Source organism: Rhinatrema bivittatum, chromosome 8 (genome assembly GCF_901001135.1).
Source record: "Rhinatrema bivittatum chromosome 8, aRhiBiv1.1, whole genome shotgun sequence".
Classification (NCBI taxonomy): domain Eukaryota; kingdom Metazoa; phylum Chordata; class Amphibia; order Gymnophiona; family Rhinatrematidae; genus Rhinatrema; species Rhinatrema bivittatum.
In genome coordinates, this window is record NC_042622.1 from 273874210 (window position 1) to 273901026 (window position 26817).

Consider the following 26817-nt stretch of genomic DNA (forward strand, 5'->3'; position numbering starts at 1 on the left):
AACTTGTGGATTTTAAAAGGGGCGTGTGCCAATGCCATTCCCAGTTTTACCAGTTCATCCCCAGTTCGCCCAGTTAAGAGAAAGGTCTTCCAACCCCCCCTAGTTTAATAGCCTTCACTACCCCCAATTAGACCCTTAAACCCCGCTGATCTTCCTAGTTTTCTTTACTTTTGTTACGATTTCTCCTCCTAACCTGCTGCCACCTGCTAGGACGCCTTCCCATCAGCTCTGCTCCTTGCCACCTCAGCCAGCTCCACTCTGGTCATCTGTCCTCGATGCAGCCTCTGCTCCACCAGACGTCCTCAGTGAGCTTCAGCTCAAGCCTGGCCAAGCCCCTCCTAGCTGCTCGCACCATACCCAAGCTCCAGCCCTATGTAACCCAGCCTTGCTTGTTTCCCATTACATCTTCATTGAGTCACTCTTGGTTCTCTGACCCAGCTACATTTCTTGCTTCTTGTACCTTGCCTTGCAGCCCATCTTGGCCTTCCCTTGTGGCCTCCAGGCCTTCTTGCTCCTTGTGCCTTGTTTTGTGGCCTTAGGGCATTGCCTGCCTTGAGGCCTACGGACCCATTTTGTCCTCTTATCTTATATTGTGGCCTATGCTGCCCTTTCCTTGAGGCTGCTAGGTCTATTCCTACCTTACCCTTACCTTGCAGCCTATCTGGGCCTACCTTAGCCAAGTGGCCTTCGGGCCTCTATGTTCTCTGTTCCTTGTTGCCCTGTCTAGTCCTTGTCCAGTCCTGTCCACTATCCCGCCCAGCCTGTCTGTGTGGGTTCAAGCTTTAGTTCTTGCCTAATGTTCTGTCTTGCCTGTACCCAAACCCAGCCTGCACTTCGTATTCAAGTCTAGGCTATACCTCGAATCGAAGTCCAGCCTGCACTCTGTGCCCAAGCCCAGTTTGCATCCTGTGTCCAAGCTCAGCCTGTGCCTGTGTCCAGCCTCGCACCAGTCCATCAGCTTCACCTAGCTTGCTTTGCCTTGGACTCCCCATGATGTACTGCCACCTCAACCAAGTCCTACTGGCCCCCAGAACCCAAGGGCTCAACCCGCAGGGGAGAGGGCTGGACCGGAAGACCGGTCCATGTCAACTCCTGTATCCTGCCTTGCAGTCCTGCACCCCTCCTGGGGTGATGTCCCCACACCCCAGCAATCCTGATAATTATTTTTAACTCACACATCATCTATAGCAGAAGTAAAGTTACGCAACAGGAGACCTCGGTGAACACCGGGGTGCTATTTACATGCACATTTCTGGATCACGCCCCAAAATGCTCATGCCCCGCCCCCTTTTTGAAACCTTTGGAGATGTGCGAACTGCAGGACATATGTGCATAACCAGGGAGGCTTTTAAACATAGTAATGATGGCAGAAAAAGACCAAATGGTCCATCCAGTCTGCCCAGCAAGATTCTTATGGTAGTAACTGCCGCTGCGTGCAGGTTACCCCCATGTTTCTGTAAAGAACAGTAACTGCCACTCCGTGCAGGTTACCCCCATGTTTCTGTAAAGAATAGTAACTGCCACTCCATGTAGGTTACCCCCAAGCCTTATGTTAAAGATAGTTACTGCTGCTATGTGCTGGTTACCCCCAAATCTTACATAACACGATCCCCAAAGGTAGACTGCACACCGATGGGGGCCATAAAAGAATTATATAGACTCTTCAGGGCTGGAATATCAGGCTAGTTTGAACACAATCTCTTAATCCCAAAGCCTGGATTCTTTGTTGGGTGGGGGAAGGTTTCTCTTTCAAGGCCTGGAGTGCTAGGGATTTCTTTTTGTACCTTCTGTTCCCTGGGAGAGGAGATTTGTCCGATTGTGTGCCGTTAATGCCAATAACCACACTGGAGCCATTTGTTTAACGTCCAAAGTCTTTACTGATTGATAATTCAATGAGAGATGGCACAATTAAACTCAACCCACAGCACCACAGGTTTCCCTTCTGATACAGTCCTTTTCCCTCTATCTGTGCAGGATGAGCAAGGCATGCTTTGGATGGACAGGAAGAAAACCCTTTCCCAAACTGGTAAAAATGCTGAAGACACTCTTTAGTTCAGAGAGTTAAATTCCTTTCTCTACCCAGGAGGTGAAGACTGAAATGGTTCTTTACTCTCTTTATTTCATATTGAATCCCTGATGGGAGGGATCATCTCTGGATCAAGCAGCTCTAGCTGTTCCTTCTAATGGGAAGGATGAGGGGCAACCAAAACTTTCTCCAAGGATCTTCGCAAAACAGTTTCTTCTTCCCCAAACTGAGGCAAGCACCAGAAGGTCCTGGAACTGGTCACCGCCTTCCTCTGTCCTCACCAGGGTGCAGAAGGGCAGGTCGTCTTCAATGACCTGGGTCTCCCAGGGAGAGGGGGCTCCCCCCATGCCCTCTCCCCAAGCAGTGCCCAGGCTTCTTACCAGCCCAAAAAAACAATCTGGTGTGCAAACCCTATCCATCAGGGAAGTGGATAAGCAGGGCAGATGCCCAACATGTCTCACAGACTCCAGGCAAGGTTTGCTTGAGTCCCCAGAGAAGGCCCAAAAATTCAATTCAGGAAAAGGCTCCTAATACCTGCAATAACTTCAGAAGTAACTCACACTGCCCCCAGAGTTCTCAGGAGAGTGCTGCTTATTCACACCTCACATAGGGGATGTGTATTCCAGCACCCACAAAGGGAGGGGCTGTCCAGAAAGGTGCCTCCCCTTACTCAGTACCTGCACTGCACTATCCGAACAACGAATTTCCCAGGGCTTGCTGATAATGAGAAGAGAATACCCATTTCACTTATATTAAGGGTAGTTATATTTACAATCAAAACCAAGCAACTGTTAAACCCCTAACAAAATTACTGCTAGCAACATTTTTACAGGATGAGCCGCTTTTTTCAAAATTCAGAAAACATAGTATGAACATAGAAATATAGAACATAGTGCACAGTGGTAAGGAGGAAGCCCCACTACTATACCATGGGATAGATTTGGGACATTCTGTTGAGGAATTGCATCTCTTTGTAGTTCAATGTATAGTTAACTAACGTGGAGGTGACACAGAAAAAGGTTTATTACAATCTGAACAAAGGTGGATTTCTAACCTTCGTTCTGTTACTCCAGGTAGATTGAACAATAGGATAGATTGGATTCATTGCCTATGATTGGCTTCCGCCCATTTTGTCTCTATTATATCCACACCTCTATATATAATGGTTCACTGCTTGTCTAATGAACATATGATTTTTTGAAACAGGATCAAGATGGCATTTGGTTAATGCCATATGCACTGGTGGCATTTTTCAAGTTTCTTTGATATTTTGAATGGGTAACTTTCAGCAGTCTCTTTATCTATTTTGTATATACATACATTTGTGACATGTTATATTTTTTTTACAGATTGATTACTAAAGTATGTAACCTCATAAGAACATAAGAAATTGCCATGCTGGGTCAGACCAAGGGTCCATCAAGCCCAGCATCCTGTTTCCAACAGAGGCCAAACCAGGCCACAAGAACCTGGCAATTACCCAAACACTAAGAAGATCCCATGCTACTGATGCAATTAATAGCAGTGGCTATTCCCTAAGTAAACTTGATTAATAACCATTAATGGACTTCTCCTCCAAGAACTTATCCGAACTTTTTTTAAACCCAGCTATACTAACTGCACTAACCATATCCCCTGGCTGTTACGAGCGCACGCGGGCGCGGTCGTCTCGGGCGGGTGGTGAGCCCTTGGGCCACGGCAGGACCCCAGGAGGAGCCCAAGGCCACACCGTGGGAGGTGAGCTGAGCAGGCATGGTGAGCCAGGCAGGCAGGAACAGAAGCAGGGAGTCCGGCCCTCAGCCGGACCTGCATGCCCATGGTAGCCACCACGGGGAAGTTGACTAGTGAACGGTCCTCCGACTGTTCCCGGCCCTTTCGGACCTGCCGCAGGGAACGGCAATGGGCAGCAGGCCGGACAGAGGCGAGGGCAGACAGAGTCCTTAAACAGACGACATCAGACAGGGCAGAAGCAGGCTGAAGCAAGACTGAGACATCTGGACAAGGGCTGAAGCAAGACACTAGAAGGATCCAGGCGAGTAGGAACTCCGATGCTGGGATACTCACATCCGAAGCCCCCTCGGCTGGCAGAGGAAGACATCAGGGTACGGGCTGAAGCAGACACTGGAGACAAGGCTGGACGGGAACATTGCACTGTCCATCAGGGCACCCTACTCAGCCCACCCGTGGGACTGAGTCACGGACCACCCTGTCTCAGACGCGCCCTACACAGCCCTGGGAGGCTGGTCGCGGACCACGCTGAGAAGGAGGGCGCGGGGAAGACCCAGGCGAACAGGACTCCGATGCTGGGAAACTCACATCCGAAGCCCTTACGGCTGGCAGGCACAGGAACAAACATCTAGGCAGGGTCAGAGACAGACATCAAGGCAGAGACACTGGACATCAGGAACAGCAAGCAGAGACAGGACAAGGCGCCATCAAACATGGAGGACCTGGATCGGCTAGGTTACAGGCGACTGTAATGCTCAGATCCAAGGCCGAAGACAAGCAGGAGTCGGAGTCACGGACCGGAGTCAAGGCAGGCTGAAGACAAGCAGGAGTCGGAGTCACGGACCGGAGTCAAGGCAGGCTGAAGACAAGCAGGAGTCGGAGTCACGGACCGGAGTCAAGGCAGGCTGAAGACAAGCAGGAGTCGGAGTCACGGACCGGAGTCAAGGCAGGCTGACAACAAGCAGGAGTCGGAGTCATGGAGGACCTGGATCGGGAGAGGCCACAGACAACTGTGTAACCCAATCCGAAGGCCGAAGACAAGCAGGAGTCAGAGTCACGGACCGGAGTCAAGGCAGGCTGAAGACAAGCAGGAGTCGGAGTCACGGACCGGAGTCAAGGCAGGCTGAAGACAAGCAGGAGTCAGAGCCACAGACCGGAGTCAAGGCAGGCTGAAGACAAGCAGGAGTCAGAGCCACGGAGGACCTGGATCGGGAGAGGCCACAGGCAACTGTGTAACCCAATCCGAAGGCAAGGACACAGTGAACAGAAAGTCCTTAAATACTGGAGGTAGAAGGCAACTCCCTGGGAGGAGCTTGCCAGGACCGCCCACCGCTGGTCCTATAACTAGGGTAGAGAGCTGCGGGCCAGCCCCTAGGGAAGGGCGTCGCCCAACAGGAAGTCCAAACACTGAGGCTGCAAGCCACCGGCATGCCTCAGGAGCAGCTAGGCCTCTCAGGCCCTGGAGCAAGTCCTGGATGATGCGCAGGCGAGGCCCTGGCTTCAGAGCGGCCTCTGGAGGAAGGTAAGAGACCTCCTGCAGCACAGCAGCAGGGGGGATCGCAACACTGGCAACAAATTCCAGAGCTTTATTGTGCGTTGAGTGAAAAAGAATTTTCTCCGATTAGTCTTAAATGTGCTACTTGCTAACTTCATGGAATGCCCCCTAGTCCTTCTATTATTCGAAAGTGTAAACACCAACATCCTCATTAGTAAACAAAGAAGCAAAGAATTAATTTAGTCTTTCTGCAATGGCCTTATCTTCCCTATCAGCCCCTTTAATCCCTCAGTCATCTAACAGTCCAACCGACTCCCTCACCGGTTTCTTGCTTTGGATCTATTTTAAAAAGTTTTTATTATGAGTTTTTGCCTCTACGGCCAACTTCATTTCAAATTCTCTCTTTGCCTGTTTTATCAATGATCTAGACTTAACTTGACAATGCTTATGCTTTTTCCTATTTTCTTCAGATGGATCCTTCTTCCAATTTTTGAAGGATGCTTTTTGGATAAAATAACCTTTTTCACCTCACCTTTTAACCATGCCAGTAATCGTTTAGCCTTCCTTCCACATTTCTTGATGCGTGGAATACATCTGGACTACGCATCTCCAACCATAGAACTCTATGAGAAGATTTCTGAGATTGTTTAAGAGTAATCCTTCTATGTATTGATGGTAATGTTGGGTGGCTGGTTAGTATAATTTAATACAATCACGGATATATGGTAGTTATTCAAGCTATATGTAAAACTATTGTTGTATAATATTTTGTATTTTATATGTTTTGAAAAATCACAGATGTCCGTGACATTTTCCTTGTGAACATATGCACACCAGGAGTGAGTGCTAAGTGAAGATTCCACAGTCCCAAAGATTCCAAACAATTTGTAAATCCAAGAAAAGTTTTTAATATTTATAACGGCAACTCCATTGTATATATCGACAAGTTCTTAAACCAGAGGGTCCCCCGACACGGACCCGTGTTTCGCCAGGGGCTGCATCGGGGGGGACGCACAAAAGGTTTTAAATGTATTCTGTAAACAAAAAATAAAAATAGGACTGTGTAAAAACATGCATGCCAATGCCGTATATGAATACAAGGTAATAAAACATTTGCATTTACTTACCACTTTGAAGTGTATAAAGACGCGTAACATGGAGCGCGTTGTATATTAATGAACATGGGGCTTTAAACATGTCAAAAGGGCGCCAAAAGCATTCACAGACCAATCAGCTGAGGCCACCCCTCCACCAATCCGAACACAGAATTCTTTATCCAATCAGCAATCAGATAGAGAGAAATAGACAGTCAGATGAAATGTACCCATTCAATTTCTTTGTTAAGTCCTACTGGGGCAACAGTGTTCAACCGGTGAATCCACCGTTGTTCACAGCGGATTAGATGAGCGTCAAAGTCACCCCCTCTAGGAAGGGGAGAAATTACTTCCAATACAAAAAAGAATAAATCAGAGATTGTGTGAGATGAAGCTATCCAATGATCAACCAGTGGAGCTAGCGTACGTGAGTGTTTAATGTTTGAGCGGTGCTCTATAATCCTAGTCCTGATTTGTCTATTGGTCTTTCCGATGTATAGTTTATCACAAGGGCAGCGTATAACATAAATTACACCTGTGGAACTACAATCAGAAAAATCAAAGAGTGTGAGCACCTTACCAGAAAAAGGGTCTGTAAAATTAGACATCTTAGAGGTGTGTTTGCAAACGGAGCAAGACCCACACGGGGTATGTTCACCCTGTGTGTGTTTCTGTGTATTTTGGGAGAAGTCCGAACGGATTAGGATGTCTCTCAAATTCCTGCCTCTACAATATGTAAAACGTAGAGAACTTTGAAAAAGGTTTGAGAAAGACAGGGCAGACCAGTGTTTTCGGACAATCGATACAATATCATGGCTCAAAGGAGAGAATGGCAGAATACAATTAACCATTTTGAAGGAGTTCGATTCCATGAACCCTTGAAGACTGCACCGCGAAGACGCTTCTCGTCTCATCATCCCCGCAGTGAAACGCACAGCCATCTTGATTCACTAACATTTGCAACGCAAACGGAACCTAATACGTAGTAACGTACTGACGTACTCACGCACTAACATTTAGTGAAACGTAACTCCATTTTGGAATTATAATTTGTATTGTATTAATACGAACGCCGCTGCAAATGTCTAACCTGTCAATAAAATGACGAAACAATAGTCTGATAATAAGCTACACCTCCTGAAGACCACGCTAGCTTTTGCTTATTCAGCAGTTTGTAAATTGTTTGTTCAGCAAAACCAGAACGCATGTGTGAAAGATAAGAGCTGTAAAGTGTATAAAGGTTTGCTGCAAAGGGGGCGTGGCATGCAGTTGTACTAAGCCGTTGTCTTAGCTGCATCTTGCTGGCAATAAAAGTTTTTCTTTACGGATCAGTTGTCTGGGCCTCCTTACTGACTAAAAAGAGACGGTTACATTGGCGAGCCAGCCAGGAGGTACCGGAGACGCTATTTTAGCTCTCCAGAAGGTCCGGTAGTTTGGTGGCGGAGCAGTCCCCCAGACGCACCTGGTGAGTGGCCACCGCTGAGTTCAGCGATCAGGTTTCTGAGGGGACCGTTCCACAGAAATTCTGCTGGGACCTCTGGGTTGATGATTCGGGAAGAAGGCTTTCATGACGATCGGAAGACCCCTGCAGGCGAGTATTATGGGTACATGGAAATAAGTAAAGAATAGCTAGCTAAGGAAATAACCGGTCCATCCCCGGCGGACCGAGGGGGCCTTGATCACACCCCACGCAGTGTGTTAGTAGGAACCCCGTTCCGAAGACCATGCGCATGAACAGGAAAAAGTACAAGTAATAAGTAAAGCATATGCTAGTGGGAATAGGTTTCTTGTTGTGTGAAAGAGAGTGAATGGCCTCGCAGTTCTAGGCCGGGCTGACCGCGTCCTAGTCGGGGCGATTGTGACCCTTTGTGTCTGACGGATACGGACCCCTTACCTATCCGTCTTCCCTTCCCTTCTTTGTCTGTGAATTCTATCCTGATGGGAGGGGGCGGCTCGACTCCATTAAAAGTCATGACGGAACACTATAGTGAAGTGTTCGATGGACATAAATGTACAAAGCCCGGAATGATTCAACGATGCACCCATAGGTGGCCCAGTTTGTGTGTAAATTGGCCTCCAGTAGGAACTTTCAATTTCCAAACGGCCACAAGGGTCCAGAAAATAGTCATACGAGAAGGGAATCCGGGCTGCCCTGAGGATATACCGTACATAACCGCTTGGATTGCAGTTATTGAAAATCCTCCGAAGTGGGCAAAAAAGCTAGTAGAGGGAGCCGCCCTTGTAATGATAACTCAAGTACGCAAGATGGAGGACAGGAAGTCCTCAATCCGGAAGAGAAGGGGAAAGGCGGCCATATTGGAACCTAAAGAGCATGCGTCATCTGCGGCGGCCATATTTGTAGTGCAAGGGAGTTCACGGACTCCAGAAAAAAAAATTAAACCCCTGCCGTCCGCAGCATTGCCAGACGCTGAAATTATCTTGCCGCCACCATATGCCCCTAGTTGTCCCCTCATATATCCTACGCCACCAAACCCTCAAGCCCCCTCCAATGCGCAAGCTGATCCTAGAGTCGCACCGGCTCATGAAGAACCACCTGAAGTGGCAACCGCGAAGGTAGAAAGCGGCAGCGAGCCGTCCGTGGCCGACGGAACTCGCAGTAAAACCCAAGCCGCAGCAAGTTTGCAATTACCAATTAGAGAAACATCAACTGTAGTTCCTGTAGTCCCGACTGAAGAAAACGAACATCGCACTACGCAAACGATAAAATTATTTACTTACATACCTTTTACATCTAGCGATCTTTTCAATTGGAAACAGCTTGGGCCATCATACGCTGAAAAGCCAGAACAGATGATAGACTTTTTACGGGGCATTTTTGCAGCCCACAACCCCAACTGGGCTGACGTTCGGCATCTAGCCTCCATTCTTTTTACCACTGAAGAACGCCGACAAATACAATTAAACATGGAAGAGGCAGCCCGATTAGGAGCCGGGTCAGATGGACGTCCCGAAGACGTAGTGAGAGACTTAGCCCCGACTGCAGATCCCAACTGGGATTTCCAGACCGCGGCAGGGCGGGAACGAATCACCGCCTATCAGACCGCGTTTCTTGAAGCCTTAAGGAAAGGAAAGCAGAAAATTGTAAACATGGGCAAAATCCAAGATGTGCTGCAGAAGAAAGACGAGTCCCCTGGAAACTTTTTGGAGCGATTAATGGATACATATCGCCAATACAGCCCATTTGATCCAGAGGACCCCAAGTATCAACCCATTATAGTGATGAGCTTCGTTGGACAGTCCTACCCAGACATTCGCTGGAAGTTGCAAAAACAGGAAGGGTTCGAGGGAATGAATATTAGCCAATTAAAAGCCATGGCCGATAAAGTCTATGTAAACCGAGAACCGGATGGAGACAGGAAGGAAAAGAAAGAAACTAGAAAGTTAAGAGAAAGTGTCAGTTTGTTAGCCGCAGCGTTGGAAGAAACTAATTTCGGGAACCCGTCCAAGCAATATCACGGGTATCCCGGACCCCGAGGAAGGGGCAGATCGCCCTCTAGAGGGCCGCCAAGAGGACGAGCAAATAGAGGAGGATCGCTTAGAGGCGGAAGAATGCCATTGGGAACCAATCAATGTGCATATTGTAAACAAGAAGGACATTGGAAAGCTGAGTGTCCGGAGTCCCTGCAAGCAAAGCAGGAAGGAGATACTCCGTCCAAACTTAAGGAAACAGGATGGCAGATGACCGTGGGCAAAACTTCCGGCGAAGATAGTGAAGCATGACTAGACAGGGGAGCACTTCCCATTGACCCCCTGGTAGAAATAAAAGTTGGGGCTGAAACATTTAAGGGATTGCTAGACATGGGGGCGCAAAGATCCGTGATGACCACAGCCATCACTATACCTACGTCGAAAAATATCTCCATAGTTGGAGCCTCTGGAAAACCACTAATCGCTCCCTTCCTCCAGAAACGGCAGGTTACAGTAGGAGGACAATTAGTGTCCCATCAATTCCTTTACGTGCCAGGGTGCCCAGTACCACTGATAGGGAGAGACCTCCTGTGTAAATTAAGAGCCACCCTGCAATTTGAACCCACCGGTGAAATCAAGGCATCCTTTGCCGATAATCCAGTCTCTCTCATTTGTCCACTCCAAGAGGAATGGAGGCTACATCTCCCCGTCGTCGAACAAATCACCCAACATCGATATGAAGTGAATACTCCTCTGAACGAACAACGAAGACAGCTAATGGATAGCGTGCCCAAAGTATGGTCCGAGCAAAATCCAGGAGGAGTAGCCATCGACGCCAACCCAGTATGGATCGAGATGAAACAGAATGCACAGGTGATCAATCAACCTCAATACCCCATTCCATATATGGCCAGGCAAGGAATCCAGATACATCTGCATCTGTCCGTGTCTTTCTGTGCTGGTAAGAAAAGGAGCTCTCGATTAACATATAAAGCTCTTTTGAAAGCATGTTTAAGGATCCTCAAAGGGTACCCCCTCTGGCTAAACCGGAGCAACATCTCCTTAGCTTTCTCAATATATTCAACCCTAGAGGAACAGAGCCTCCGTAAACGGAGGAACTGACCTGTAGGGATATTTGTCTTAAGAATTCTCGGATGACAACTATCAAATTTAAGGATGGTGTTGCGGTCGGTATCTTTCCTATAAATTGAAGTCGTGAAAGAGCCATTATGTACCATGATAAGCATATCTAAAAATTGGATTTGGGCATGATCTAAGTTGAAGCAAAACTGAAGATGTGGATTACAGTGATTCAGCCAGTCAAGAAACATAAAAAACTGAACCTCGGTACCTAACCAAATCAGCAGAACGTCGTCAATGTACCGAAACCATGCATGTATAAACTCTTGCCAAGGGGAAGGATAAATATAGGTTTCCTCAAAATGGGCCACATACAAACACGCTAAACTGGGGGCCATCGTAGCCCCCATCGCTGTCCCTTTGATTTGTTGATAAAACTGATTTTCAAAGCGAAAGTAATTTTTAGTGAGTGCTAAAGTAGTGAGTTGCATCAGAAACGTTGTGGGGACTCGGTGGGGTACGGGCCGTCGATTGAGGACGGCCTCAATAACCATTAATGCTTCCTGTTGGGGGATATTGGAATAGAGTGACGTTATGTCCAATGTGACCAACAAATATGCTGATGTTGGAACCTGTAGATTATTTAATAAGGAGATTAAATGGGCAGAGTCTCGGACATAAGATTTAATATGCGGAACTACTGGTCTCAAGAAAATATCCACGAATTTTGAAAGGGGTTCCAGTACTGATCCTATCCCGGATACGATCGGACGTCCCGGTGGATTCACCAAAGATTTATGAATCTTGGGCAGTACGTAGAAAACGGGAACAATGGGAAAGGGGGCCGTCAGAAAATTCGCCTCCCGTTGAGTAATGTATCGATTGGTTAATGCATTCTGTACTATGATTGAGATATCATTTTTCAATACATCTGTGGGATCCGATTGTAGAGGAAAATAAAATGTCGAATCATTTAACTGACGGCAGACCTCAGATCTATAATTTGTACGATCCATAACTACCCCACCCCCCTTGTCAGCTGGTTTGATAACTACTGTAGAATCTTCTGCTAATGAAGAGAGTGAAATACTTTCATCCTTAGTGAGATTGTATTGTATGTGCTGACGAGATTGGGAGAGGAGGTGGATATCACGTTGTACCAATTTTTCAAAAGTAATCAACATAGGGTCAACAGGACCCGGAGGGACCCATTTCGATTTTACAGTGACTAGAGACCCGTCGGACGGGGATTGGGTGTTTTGAAAAAATAATTTTAATTTTAACAACCTAAAAAACCTATGTAGGTGTATTTGTAGGTTAAACGGATCGTTACGGATGGTAGGAACAAACGACAAACCCCTAGATAGTGATCTTAATTCAATTTCAGACAAAGTCCGTGAAGATAAGTTAAAACCAAATCAGATTCTACTGCCAAGGGTCTGGTTGTTGTCGGGTTGTTCTGGTGGGACGTTGAGACGTCGGTGGACGACCTCGGGATCTGGACCCTCTGTTGCTGCGGGGTGCCTGTCCCGAGTCTAAAAAAGAGGCAGCTATAGAAGAGTAGTGTCCAGAAGTTGCAGTGCCGGTTTGTAAAGCCTGATTTGACCGGGAGTTTGGCAGTGATCCATCTTCCCCCGAGGAATCGTCCGAAGACGATTGGGCAAAGGCTACTGTCTTTTTTTGGACCCGGTTCGGATTCAGCCATTGATACACGTAACCCTTAGTGTAGTCTGTGATGTCCCTTTGAAATTTCCTGTACTTAGCTGCCTTCAGTTCTTTTCTATATTTCTCCAGATTTTCAATGAATTCAGTGTGTTGTTGTTCAAATGTATCCAAAGAAGCAGCACTAGACCGAATCGTCTGGATACTCGTTTCCACTTCAGTCTTCAAGGGGATAAGTATCTCCTTGGTAGTTTCAATAATCAGTAACATTAGGTCAAAAGAACATTTGTTCAATATCTTGTTCCATCGTTCAATAAAGGCCGCATTATCAGCGTGCAGTCTTGGTTCTTTTTGTATTCTTAAGCCATGGGGAATCCTTCTGGCTCTACAGTATTCGGTCAGAGTGGAAGCGTGTAATTCGGCTCAGGTTAAACGTTTCTGTATATTGATAGTGTCCGTCCAGGTAATAGTGGGGAGATCCTCTGCTGCGTCTGTGAAGAATGGGGCGTCTGCGATGACAGCTTGAAAAGCCTCATCTGAGTAGCTGAAGGTTTGATTGTCGGCACTGGCAGCCATTTAATTTGCTCACATATAAGGAATGTAAGTCCACAAGCCACCAAGCATAGCAAAGCACTCTATATCAAATGCACACCAGGAGTGAGTGCTAAGTGAAGATTCCACAGTCCCAAAGATTCCAAACAATTTGTAAATCCAAGAAAAGTTTTAATATTTATAACGGCAACTCCATTGTATATATCGACAAGTTCTTAAACCAGAGGGTCCCCCGACACGGACCCGTGTTTCGCCAGGGGCTGCATCGGGGGGGACGCACAAAAGGTTTTAAATGTATTCTGTAAACAAAAAGTAAAAACAGGACTGTGTAAAAACATGCATATGCATATGTGAACATATGACATCTTCATGGGTAAATAGTTTTTCCGATATCTCTTTGCTGCTTGATTCAAATGCCCCCTGAAGAAGCTCTTATTAGAGTGAAACATGTTGGGGATTTATATTAATGAAAGGGTTTTGGATTAATAATTAAAACAGTATTGCATTGTGATAGACGACTATGTATGCATGTTTTTACAGATGTGAAGTGAAAGATTAGGTATGATTGATAGTGTGTATGACTGATATTTGATATCTGGCTATTGTCTTTGGATTACATCTTTTATTTTATGTCATCTTGTATTTTGCTTATTAAATTATTAAACTGTGTTGTAAATAAAATTAAAGGTAAAAAAAGAAATTGATTGAAAGGTTTATATTGTTATTATTCTTATATTTTTATATGATCAACTATGCAGTCTAGAACAGGTCAGGAAGGGGGGAGCAGAATTACCATTTAATGCCATTGGCTATTATTGGATTCAAACAGATATTTTAAATCTCTTGTAGATATCTGCAACCGGTTTATTAGATTGGCTTGTTAGTATGAGTAGGGTGAGCTGAGTCATGCCTTCAGACTAGTAATGCATTTTGTATTTTAATGACTGCATGTGTTTTTATTGATGTATTATAACGATGCAGTTATTGTATTTTTTGTATTATGTACTTTACTGAATTTATTGTATTATTTTTGTTGTAAACTACTTTGGGTTAAGCTGTGTTCAGAGAAGGCAGACTATCAATATAACATAACATATCTGTGTTTCCAAAGCTCAGAATGGAGCCCAGTAAAATAAGATCATCAGAAGTCAGGCGGGCATCCACACTGATACACATAAAGTATGAATACAGCATGGGCAGCTGAACAAGGAATTCAAGACAGATCACATTTTTTTTAATTTTAAATATGGAGTATGGCCTTAATAAAAGGTGCACACCTTTTATTCAAAACATTTATAAAATGTAATAAATAAGATATATTAGTTCAGAACAGAGAGTAAACATTGGAATAACACAGAAAGGATACAGTAACAGAGATAAACTGGAAAACTGACAATTTGAGCAAGCTACATTAATGCTTGAATTATTTGAAAATTAACAATTTGAGCTGAATATAACCCAGGCATTTTTAATCTAGCTTGGGTTTAAGAAATTGTACTAAACATGACTAGCAGCGTGAAAACATACAAGCCCAGCAAACAGTTCTGTGTTTCACTTAGGACATCTTACACTATATTTTAGAATTCCAGATCACTAAAATCTCCTTAAAGAAAGAAACACTTCATTATTACATGTAAAGCACCATATTAACAGAGGAAGTCCTCTTTATAATTATCAAGTGTGAAGAAATCCCACCCTCCTCTCCCCCTCCAAAAATTAATGTGCATAAACTTCCCATCAGGAAAATGTTTTTTGTTCTAAAAATTAAGCCCTACAGTACTTCAAGGAGGCATAAATTCAGTCTTAAATTGTAAAGAGTGCATTTGTTCTTTCAAAAATGTATCTTATAAATTCACATTATTATTATTAATAATAATAATAATAATAATAATAATGGTTTGAAAAAGTCAATCACACATTGCAGCTGCTGGAGGAATGAGGGGGCAGTAAGACCTGGTAAATTGGGTTGATTAGGGCCAGGCCTACACTGCCTCCTGGACTATGGGGTGGGGGGGGGGGGGAGGAGAGCAGGGGGAGCTCAGGATATGAGGTGGGGGGAGAGCAGGGGAGCTCAGGATATGAGGTGGGGGGAGAGCAGGGAGAGCTCAGGATATGAGGTGGGGGGAGAGCAGGGGGAGCTCAGGATTTGGGGTGGGGGGAGAGCAGGGGGAGCTGAGGATATGGTTCCAGCTGCTGTGTCTATGGGGGCCTCCCCCTCCTGCTATCAGAGTACATTGATGGTCACTTCCAGTTCTTCTGCAGGGGGCGGGGGAGCGTGGAAGGCGTGGCTAGGGATGGGCGGGGTCCGGCACATTCCTCTGGCAGGTTTTACAGCACATCTGCCGGAAGTAAGGCCGGCTGCAGAACTTAAACTTCAGCACCAGGGGGCAGTAGGCCACCTTGTTCTTATCCTTGCACTCTGCAAAATGAAGAGAGAGAGAGCCTTAGGTTATCACCCCGGAGGTGGCTGCACGCCACGCACACGCCGTGCGCACCTGCTTATTCCTGCACTTACAAACTGCTTTCACACCCGAGCGCTGCGCTGAATCGATTCGGGGTCAGGCAGGAAGCATGGTGGGACGGGGGCAGCTCTTTCAGCCAGCATGCACCCACCAGCCCCCTCACGTCGCCCGGACAGGCAGGGGCAGTTTGGGGTTCTGCCCCGCCTCACACCCTCAGGCCTTGCCGCGGCTCCGTCACTGCCTTCCCCGGGTTGGTGACCCCGACGCCCTCTCACCCGCCAAGGGAACGGCTGCCAGGTCTGCGCGCCCCGAGTGACTTTCTCAAGGTCATTCCTAGAGCCTTTGGGTTTAAAGGTCACAGGTCATACTCCCCTTTCCCTCCTCTTTAATCCCCTCCCCTAGCAAGGGCGAGGTTAGGAGTGGGAAGGCAAAGCACAGACGGGGAGGGGGTTTTGAAATTCCTGGAAAGCAGGTGCAACGTTCACAGGGTACTTTTTGCGCCTTTTGCTTCCCCGTTGGCCGCAAACTTTCCAAAGGAAAATGCTGTGGGGAGGTTTTCCCTTTCAGAAGGGACTTGCAGGCGTGTGGGGTTCTTTGCAAACTGCCTGCAAGACTTAAACAAAATTCTCCCCCTCGAGGATCGGGCTAAAGCTAAGCAGGTGAAGCTCGTTTTAGGATGGCAATGTGTAAAGGTATAAATAGATCACTCTGTTTGTGGCGCTGGCTCCATGAGATGCTGAGTTTATATTTCCCATTGGAAGTTAAACGTTGTGCAATGGTTCAGGAAGAAGACACAGGGGGGGGGGGGGGGTGGGGGGTGGCTAATACAGCAGGAGAGTCAGGGTAGCTTTTCCCATGGGCTTCATTCCCTGGACCTTGCTCCTGTCACGGTAATAGGCGCTAGGTCAGGTAGACGCCATTTTGAAAAAAAATGGCGTCAATAGGCCCTGAGTTTAGGGGCCCTCCGGGCCCCCACTGAACCCCCATTCACTTCAGTTTGAGGTATATGGGGTGGGAGTCCAGCTGCGCCCACAGACCACTAGGTTGGGGGTAGGGAAGCACTAGAGTCCAGGAATCTTACTTTATTTGGATGGGGGGAGCTCGTATGGATAAGAGAGCAGGCAGTTGCCTGGGAGGGAGCCGGCTGGTGTTCTCCAAAGTCCCCCAATATGATTTCGGTCACGATGGGTGGGGGAGGGGGGGGGGGTGCAAATTTTATGGGCCTCGGGCCCGTGATGCGATTTTTTTTTTTTTTTGTCTCTCTTTTGTACCGTGGCGGACCCTGCTGTGATACCCCACCCCGGCAGAGTTACCCCAATACTCTCCAGGGCCGGTAAGGTGACCCCCCTTGGGAAGGTGGGGGTTACATGTTTAAATGACGAACACACGCAAAGCTGGCCCCTGCCCCCAACGTGCTCGCACACTCCCCCGGGGATGGCCAAGAGTCCGCCCAGCTTGCCCCCAATAGGATGAGCTGCCAGCGGGTCAAAACAAAAAGGGGAACCCGGCTGTCTGCTGCAAAAGGACCTCAGCCTGTCCCTGCCGCCCCGCAGCAGCACGGGGCCGTAACCTGATTTCACGCACACCTTTGCCTAACCCCCTGTGGGGTTTACTAGAAAAGAGCCATTGTTAAACTGAAGGACTCTCCAGTAATGGAGGGTGTAGGTAGGTGGGAGCTTAGACAGCAATATATGGTGGGCGCCTTCCCCCAAAAGAGGATGGGGTTTGGTGGTATTAGGAGCACAAGGCAGAGCCTGAGGAAAGTACAGGAGTTCCGAGTAGGTCTGGAGAGCCAACTGGAAGGATAAACGACCCTCGGATCAGAGGGACACCATTCTACATGGGGAAGTCCACCCCCGAGTATTTGGTATCGGAGCAGTTTCTCGCTTTTCAACGGTGCTGGAGAAGTTCTATCATTAGGCATGGTGAGGCGGTCACCTCAGGCGGCAACATTTTGGGGTGGCAGCAAGTGCCCCTCAAAACACCCCTCTGGCTGCCAGCTCACTTTCCATGAAAATGCAGACAGTGTGGGTTTAATGATGCGTCAGTGGGGGCTCCCACGCCCCGCTGGCAAGAAGTCCTGCAGGGCGGCACCAGAAAATAATCATGCGGTGCTGGGGGTTCTCATACCTAAGCAACAGGAAGGCGGCTTTTGTTGCAACACCGGAAAATGATATGCCAGTGGGGGTTCCCACAGCCCCCCTGCCTGGAAAAAGCCTCATGTGTGCCAGTGGGGGTTCCCACCCTCCGCCCGCAGGAAGAGGACCTGCGTGGCTGATGGCGTGAAAAATGTGCATGACAGAAGGGTTCCTACACCCTACGGCAGAAAGATGATGACCTAGGGTAGAGGAGTGAAGTGAGTGAGTGAATGAACGAGAGAGAAGGAAGGGGGAGGGAGAGGAGAGGCGAGAGAGAGAGAGGGGGTTAAGAAGGAAAGTAGGATGTGAGTGAGAGGGGACAGGAGGCGAGGGAGGGTGTAAGTGAGAGGGAAGGCAAGGGGAGAGGAGGCAGAGGGAAGGGAATGGGAGTGTGAATGAGAGGGGTGTGAAGGGAAGGGGTGTGAGGAGGAAGAGGGGAATGAGAGGAAAAGGGAAGGAAATAGAGAGGAAGCTAGGATGTGTGGAGGGTGTGTGAGTGGGAGGAGTGTGCAAGGCTGTTGAAGGAGTAGGTGGCTGCCTGGAATTGCCACCATTTTGAGGGCAGCTCGGTGGTGCCGATTGCTCCTCCTTCTTCTGCCCACCTGAAGAGGAAGTCCCCGTCACACGGGTCCTCTCGGGTGGGAAGAAGGTGGCACAATCGCCGGCGCTGGAAAGAGCGGCATCGGCCCATGCGGCCAGAGGAAAGGACAGGAACGGTGTCAGCCCGCGTCCCAGGAGGAAAGAGGAGTCGTCCCCGTCAGCTGCCACTTGTCTGCCTGCGCAGGTGGAGAAGAATCAATGTGTGTGTGTGTTTACTTTAACTTAATGTGCCACTTTTCTTCAGACGGAACTGTAAATACTAAAAATACCGGCCAGAAAATGAGCAAGAAGAGCGTGTGTGTAAGAAGAGTGTGCGTATGTGTGTGAATGTGTGTGTACATAACTGAGAGAGGACCCTGCCCCTCCTCACACACGGGCCGATACAGTAAAATCGCAGGAGAGCGTGCGAGCGCCTGCTCTCCCAGCACGCGACACAGTATTTTAATTTATTAAAATTAGGGCCGGTGGTAAAAAAAAAGAGGCGCTAGGGACACTAGCGCATCCCTAGCGCCTCCTTTTGGACAGGAGCATCGGCTGTCAGCGGGTTTGACAGCCGACGCTCAATTTTGCCGGCGCCAGTTCTAGAGCCCGCTGACAGCCACGGGCTCGGAAACCGGACGCCGGCAAAATTGAGCGTCCGGTTTTCGACCCGCAAGCCTATTTCACTTTTTTTTTTTTTTTTTTTTACTTTTTTGTAACTTTCGGGACCTGCGACTTAATATCGCCATGATATTAAGTCGGAGGGTGCACAGAACAGCAGTTTTTACTGCTTTTCCTGTGCACTTTTCCGGTGCAGGCAGAAATTAGCGCCTACCTTTGGGTAGGCGCTAATTTCTTAAAGTAAAATGTGTGACTTGGCTGCACATTTTGATTTCTGAATCGCGCGGGAATAACTAATAGGGCCATCGACGTGCATTTGCACGTTGCGGGCGCTATTAGGATCGGAGGGGGAGGAGGGGGTTGGACGCGTATTTTGGACGCACTATTACCCCCCTTACTGAATAAGAGGTAAAGCTAGCGCGTCCAATCGGGGGTTAACAGTGCGTATCTCGCCAGTATGTGCGGAGGAACCGGAGGAGACAGAAGGGGCGGAGCCTGGGGTGGGGGCCAGGGCAGCGCCATTAGGCGGGCAGCCGGCCGACCTGCTCAAATGACAGGGGCTTTAGAGGTGGGGATGGAGAGGGGAAAAGGGCGATAGGGTAGGTAAGAGGGTTAAGGAAGTTCCCTCCCAGTCTGCCCCTTTATCGTAGACGCGACCTCAGGCGCGGGCAGGCGCACGCGGGTAGCTGATTTTATAACATGCGCGCGTCCACGTGCGCCTGCCCGCGCCTGAGGTCGCGTCTACGATAAAGGGGCAGACAGGGAGGGAACTTCCTTAACCCTCTACCTACCCCTGCCTCCCTTTTCCCGGGGACCGCGCACACATGGGACGATCTCGCGTGTTTTTTAAAATCAACCTTATGAGTTTTATTTGAAAACTGGAATAACTTGTGTGTTTTTGAAACGCTATTACAAAATTACTATGCCTGTGCCTTAACGTTTAATTGTTTATAGCTGCTTAATGTGTTACACCCCTAGCAAAGCCCTGGCACACTTCCTGTACAGTTTTGTGCCCACACCCACAGTCTCAGGCTGGCGAGATGGACCTGCTCCTTACCATCCCCCATCCCCCTTCACCCTTCTCCTCCTCCTCTTTCATTTTGGTAGCTCCCCACCCTCCCCCGCCACCACTCCCAGTATACTCCCACCCCCTACTTCTCCCTCCTCGTCTCCTACCTTCCCTCCTCCCCTCACCCCTCTCCTCCCTCCCACCAGTTCCACTCATCCTCATCCTCTGCAACCTCCCTGCCCCGGGTCTAGCACTTCACTATCCCCCGTCCCACCTCCTATTCCCCAAAATGGGTCTTGACAGTGCAATATAAAACATGCATCAGTTTAATGAGGTGAACGTTCCCAAACCTTTTTGCACTCTGTTCTAGTCTTTGATTTCTCTTTCATTGTCCTCCTCTCTTTACTTTTCTTCCCTAATCTCTTTGGTTTGTGCGTCTGTTTTCCCCATCTGTCTATCCCTCTTACATTTCTCAGCTTATACTTTCCTTTCCTCACTTCCCTTCCAGCTGTCTTGTCCCCTTCTTCTCCCACCCCCATCTCCCAGATCTTTTCCATGACTTCTGTGAGGGCCGTCCTACAGGCAATAAAATATAAGCTTCCTTCAGCTGACCTCAGAGCTCTGGGTTGCAAGATTTCAAGTGGACCAGTTAACATTCTCAGCTTAAATCTTTCCCTCCCTGCCACACAGGATTGCCCTTTACCGTCTGGGTTGTCCGTGGGCCCTGCCTCGCACTTGGTCTCACACTGCTGCATGGCTGCTGGCTGCAGAGACTCCACACACTCCGTGGACGGTCGACCTGTGTGCGCCAAGCACTGGACGGAGCGCATCTGTTGTCCAAAGCCACACTGAGTGGAGCACTAGGGGAATGACATGAGAAACACGACCTCAGGCATGGACACTTTTAACAAAACCACAGTTTTCCTATTCCGTTCATAGACGGAATAGGAAAACTGGGTCTTACCTGCTAATTTTCGTTCCTGTAATACCACAGATCAGTCCAGACCAGTGGGGTATGCACTCCCCCCAGCAGATGGAGTCAGAGAGCAAAGCTTCGAGGCACTGTTATCCCAAGTGTGCCACCTGCAACTCATCAGTATTTATCGATGCCCAAGCAAAGTATTAATTGACAAAAAAACCATCTAATTCCCGAAACAAGGGCGAACAGGAAAAAAACTCCCTCAAGTGTCCGAAACAAATGACCTCAATACCTGAAAATCAGGTTTGAACCATGGTTCATAACAAAATCCAAAATATTACAGAATCATTCTGATAGATTCCCTATGTACAGCAACTAACCGTTAGGTAATTCAGTCTTTCGGCAGTAGCACCAGGGCGGGATCCTGGACTGATCTGTGGTATTACATAAACGAAAATTAGCAGGTAAGAACCAATTTTCCTTTCCTGTACATACCCAGATCAGTCCAGACCAGTGGGATGTACCAAAGACACATTACACCGGGCGGGAACCTGAAAGACCTGCTCGCAAGACGCTCTCCCCAAAAAGCGCTTGGTCTGGATCCCTAACATCCAGACGATAATACCTTGTGAAGATATGCAGGGAAGACCAGACTGCGGCTCTACAAATCTCCTCAGTGACAACTGACATGCCGCCCAAGAAGCCACTTGCGTTCTCGTAGAGTGAGCTTTCAAACCAGTCGGGACGGGGCGACCCTTCCCGATGTAGACCAAGCAAATTGTTTCCTTCAGCCAGCAAGCCAAGGATGCCTTAGATACCTTTTCACCCTTCTTTGGACCTCCAAAGAGCACAAAAAGGTGATCCGATTTTCGAAGAGAGTTAGTAACCTTCAAATACCGAAGGAGAACCCAGCGGACATCTAACAGATGAAGATCTCTTCCCATAGCAGGGTCATGAGCCCAATCAGGAAACCCGGGTAACTCCATGGACTGATTAACATGAAAAGCAGACACCACTTTCGGCAAAAAGGAAGGGACCATGCGCAGGAACACCCTATCAGCCGAGATGCGAAGGAAGGGATCTCTACAGGAAGGAGCCTGCAATTCTGAAATACGCCTCGCAGAACAGATGGCCACCAAGAACACAATCTTCAAGGTGAGGTCCTTTAAGGAAGCATGTCCCAGAGGCTCAAAAAGGGGGATCACGAAGCACCCTCAACACCAGATTGAGATTCCACTCCGGGCATAACTTACGAAGAGGAGGACGAAGGTGCTTCACCCCTTTCAGGAAACGAACAATGTCTGAATGGCTGGCTAGAGGCCTTCCACCTACGCGCCCTAGGAGACATCCCAGGGCCGAAACCTGAACACGCAGGGAACTATAAGCCAAACCTTTAGATAAATCCTGCTACAAAAACTTCAAACACCTTCCACACTCGAGCATATGCCATAGATATCGAGGGCCGCCTGGACTGAAGCAGGGTTGAAATCACCTATTCCGAATAACCTTTCATCCGTAACCCCCGCCTCTCAAACACCAGGCTGCAAGAGAGAAGTGATCTTCCATCCGAAAAAATGGGGCCCTTGTCGCAGGAGGTTCGGCAGATGAGCTAGGCGTAGCAGGCCGTCTGTCGCCAACCGTACCAGGTCCGCAAAACACGGCCGCCGCAGCCACTCCGGTGCCACCAGAATTACCGAACCGGGATGGTCCTCTATACGCCGGAGAATGCGCCCAATCAGGGGCCATGGATGAAAGGCATACAGGAGGATTCCGGCTGGCCATTTGCAGACTAGGGCATCTACTCCTACTGCCACGATTTCCTTCTATCGGCTGAAGAACCGGTCCATCTTGGCGTTGACATGGGTCGCCATGAGGTCCAGTTGGGGAACTTCCCATCGGGCACAAATGTGATTCTAACCCTCCTGGGACAGTTCCCATTCCCCGGGATCCAGATGACTGAGGAAGTCTGCCTGCACGGTTGTCCACGCTTGCCACGCCTTCCAGATGAAGCTCGGCTCAAACGAAGAGGAGGTGTGCTTCCTGTGCCACGGATGGACTCCTGGTTCCTCCCTGGCGATTAAGATATGCCACCGTGGTGGCATTGTCCGAGAAGACTTGAATCATTATTCTCTGCACCAGGGACTGGAATGCCACCAACGCTTTGCAGATTGCCCTTGTCTCTAGGCGATTGATAGACTACGACCATTCGGATAAGGACCAGGTTCCCTGTGCCGCATGACCGAGGCACACCTCTCCGCCAGCCTTGAAGGCTCGCATCCATTGTCATGATCACCCAATCCGGGACTTTGAGGGGCATCCCCTTCTGTAAGCTGTCTTCCGACAGCCACCATTGCAGGCTGGACCTGATTTGCTGCGACAAAGGCAGTGGCAACTGGTATTGCTCCAACACTGGGTCCCACCGCGACAGTAGATCTCTCTGCAACGGTCTCAGGTGAGCGAAGGCCCAAGGCACCAATTCCAATGTCGAAGCCATAAACCCCAGAACTTGTAGGTAATCCTACACTCTGGAGATTGGTAGCTGTAACAAGAGAAGCACTTGTTGCTGTAATTTGTACATCCTGTCGTTCGTGAGAAACACCCTGCCCTGGAGGGTATTGAAATGAGCTCCCAAATACTCCAGACACTGTGACGGAGTCAGATGACTTTTCGCTTCGTTGATTACCCAGCCCAGGGACTGGAAACAATGGATCACATGAAGAACCATCCGCTCACCTTCCTCTTCCAACTTGGCTCGAATTAGCCAATCGTCGAGGTAAGGATGGACCATTATCCCTTTCTTCCAGAGGGTCGCCGCCACCACAACCATCACCTTGGTAAAGGTGCGTGGGGCTGTCACCAGTCATAGAAACATAGAAGCATAGAAACATAGAAATGACAGCAGAAGAAGACCAAACGGCCTATCCAGTCTGCCCAGCAAGCCACGCAGTTTATCCATTTCACCCCCCCCCCTTTTTCTCCCTCCCACCCGTCACTATTGGCTTCCAGCACCCTCCGGCCCCAACTCCCTTCCACCCCTCCACCAATGCAGAGAGCAGCGCCGTATCCGCATCCCAGTGAACATCCAGCTCAATCAGGGGTAGCAACCGCCGCAACAAGCAGGCCACACCCCTGCCCCATACTCTTACCCACCCCTGCTTTGTTTGTTTGTTTGTTTTTTGGGTTTTTTTTGGAGATGGCAGCCCTCCATCCCTCTGCTCCGTGAAGGCGGAACACCAACCACTGGCCACTGGCATCCCGCTCCGTGAATGCCTCTGTGGCTACTGCCGCTCCGTGCAGTGTTTTGCTGGAGACCGTATCTACAAAGAGACAAAGACAAGATGGAAGCGGTACAGAGAAGGGCGACCAGGAAGGTGGAGGATCTTCATCGGATGACATACGAGGAGAGATTGAAGAATCTAAATATGTACTCCCTGGAGGAAAGGAGGAGCAGGGGTGATATGATTCAAACTTTCAGATACTTGAAAAACTTTAATGATCCAAAGACAACGACAAACCTTTTCCATCAGAAAAAAATCAGCAGAACCAGAGGTCACGAGCTGAGGCTCCAGGGAGGAAGACTAAGAACCAATGTCAGGAAGTATTTCTTCACGGAAAGGGTGGTGGATGCCTGGAATGCCCTTCCGGAGGAAGTGGTGAAGTCTAAAACTGTGAAGGACTTCAAAGGGGCGTGGGATAAACACTGTGGATCCATCAAGTCTACTGGGCGTAAATAAAGAGGAGGCAGCAAAACACTGCACGGAGCGGCAGTAGCCACAGAGACATTCACGGAGCGGGATGCCAGTGGCCAGTAGTTGGTGTTCCACCTTCAGGCAGCAAAACACTGCACGGAGCGGCAGTAGCCACAGAGGCATTCACGGAGCGGGATGCCAGTGGCCAGTGGTTGGTCCGAATGGCAGCACTTGGAACTGAAAATGCTGACCCAGGATCTTGAATCATAGGAATCTCTGGTGAGCGCTGTGAATCGGGATGTGTAGATAAGCCTCGGTGAGATCCAAGAAGACGAGGAACTCTCCCTTTCAAACCGCTGTGATAACTGCTCGAAGTGTTTCCATTCGGAAACAGGGCACCTTCAAGCAGCGATTTACCTTCTGTAGGTCCAGGATGGATCGGAAAGTGCCCTCCTTTTTGGGAACCACGAAATAAATGGAGCACTGTCCCCTCCCCTTTTCCTCGGATGGCACAGGAACGATCGCCTTCAGGGCCAGCAATCTTTGTAGAGTGTCTTCTACCGCGGCTCACTTGTTGCGGGAAATGCATCGCGATTCCATAAAGGCCGGCATGAGAGGTCGAGAAAATTCGAAGGCGTAACCTTCTTTTACCACTTCGGAGGTGATCCTGGCCCACTCTTCGTAAAATTGGGACAACCTGCCCCCGATCATCCCGTCCGAGGAGTGGACAGGCCTGATTTCATTGGGCAGGCTTCACAGTTCCGGTTTCCTGACCGAAAGCACCTCTGGCAGGACGACTGGAGCTACGAAAGGACTGTGTATGGGAAAAGGTCTGTCTGGAACCAGAGGGTAGAAACACTCCTCCCTGACCTGCTTTTTCAGAAATCCCAAAAACGGGATTGAGGACCAAATGATTTCCTGTAGGAATCCCCCAGAGATTTCATCAGCTGATCCAAATCCTCTCCAAACAGCAACTTCCCTCAAAAAGGCAGACTGCACAGTTGTGACTTGGAGGAAGCATCCGCTGCCCAATTGCAGAGCCATAGGAGTCGCCGAGCTGCCACCAAGGAGACCATAGTCCGGGCCACTGAATGCACCAAGTCATATAAGGCATCCGCCAACAGACGAGCCGCCTGAGAAGCTGACAAAGTCCCAGAAGATGATGGGTCCTGCGGTTTTTTAATCCAACATAAACATGCTCTTTGCACACACCGCCACCCGAAGTCCTAAATAGGAGACCTCGAACACCTGCTTCAGATGCAGCTCCAGCTTGCGGTCCTGCACATCTCTGAGAGCAGCCGCTCCCGCCACTGGAATGGTCGTCTTCTTGGTCACCGCATCCAGACCGTAAGGTGGATGCAGCCGCATCCACCTTACGTATCCTGAGGCATTCTAAATGTTCCTCCATTAGCGGGTAGTTTTATTTATTTATTTTTTGCATCGCCTGGCTGACCTTAAGCCCCACCTCCGGGAATTCCCACTCCCGGCTGATGAGCTTTTGAATCTTCTTCGGGATGGGGAAAGCACTAGGTGGACCCCAGAGACCGTCTAGAATTGGGTTCACTCCCTCGCTGTCGGAATCTTCCTTCGAGGGTCTCAACACCAATTCCTCAAGCACCTTGGGAATAAGGGGCACACTTCCTTCCTCTTAAACAGCTGGACTACACGGGGGACGTCCCCCTCTGCACTAGGTTCTACCGGACCCTGATTGTCATCGCCTGTATCTACGTCTGGGGAGGCCTCACCCTGATCTGCAGCGGTGTCCCTCGGGGACGGAGTGGAGTCGTTCCCCTGCTGGTCGACTGCACCCGCTAGATCCTACCAAGCCAAAGTTGCCCGGGATGGACAACTGTCAGTTCACAGATGAGGACGCTTGGGAACTCCTACGCTCCCATCCTGGGCTCTGCGCTTCGCGAGCGTCCGAGCCAGAAATGCTTCATGCATGAGCAGCACAAATTCCGGGAAAATCCCCCTGGTCCTGTCTCATCACTGCTAGACTCAGTATCTCTCAATGCCTCCGGTCTCTGAGTCCGCACAGTGGGGGACAGCAGGGGAGGGTCATCCTGGGAGACCTTTTCCACAGGGTGCGCAGTGAGGTTTGGGCTCCTTCCATTAGACCCAGCCGCCGAGCTTGACCTGTGTGCAGACTTTTTTTTTTAGGTTTGGTCCGCCTGTCTGAGGCTCCTTCCCCACCCAGTGCACAGACCGTGCACAGTGACAGGGGGTCTAAACACGCTGACCATACCCTGCAAGCCTTACAGGGTTCCACCAGAGGAGTTTCTGCCATGTTCCTCCTGCAAAAAGGGGCTTATAACTCCCCCCCTGGAAGAAAAC

At 48.9% G+C, this 26817-nt stretch overlaps 1 protein-coding gene across 3 annotated transcripts in view; it reads right to left on the reverse strand.

Annotated features, from left to right (window-relative positions):
• Positions 1-13043: 13043 nt before the first annotated feature.
• The window catches only part of ADAMTS10 (ADAM metallopeptidase with thrombospondin type 1 motif 10), a 256117-nt gene continuing 242343 nt past the window's right edge, over positions 13044-26817 (reverse strand). For 2 of the 3 annotated variants that reach the window (XM_029610936.1, XM_029610935.1), the window contains 2 exons: positions 20579-20735; positions 14332-15485 (listed from right to left, as the gene is read on the reverse strand). In XM_029610936.1, coding sequence (XP_029466796.1) covers positions 15355-15485; positions 20579-20735 — 288 coding nt within the window. In that variant the 3' untranslated portion in view covers positions 14332-15354. Of the gene's footprint in view, positions 13366-14331; positions 15486-20578; positions 20736-26817 lie in introns of those variants that run through there. The other variant, XM_029610937.1, reaches the window with a different exon arrangement.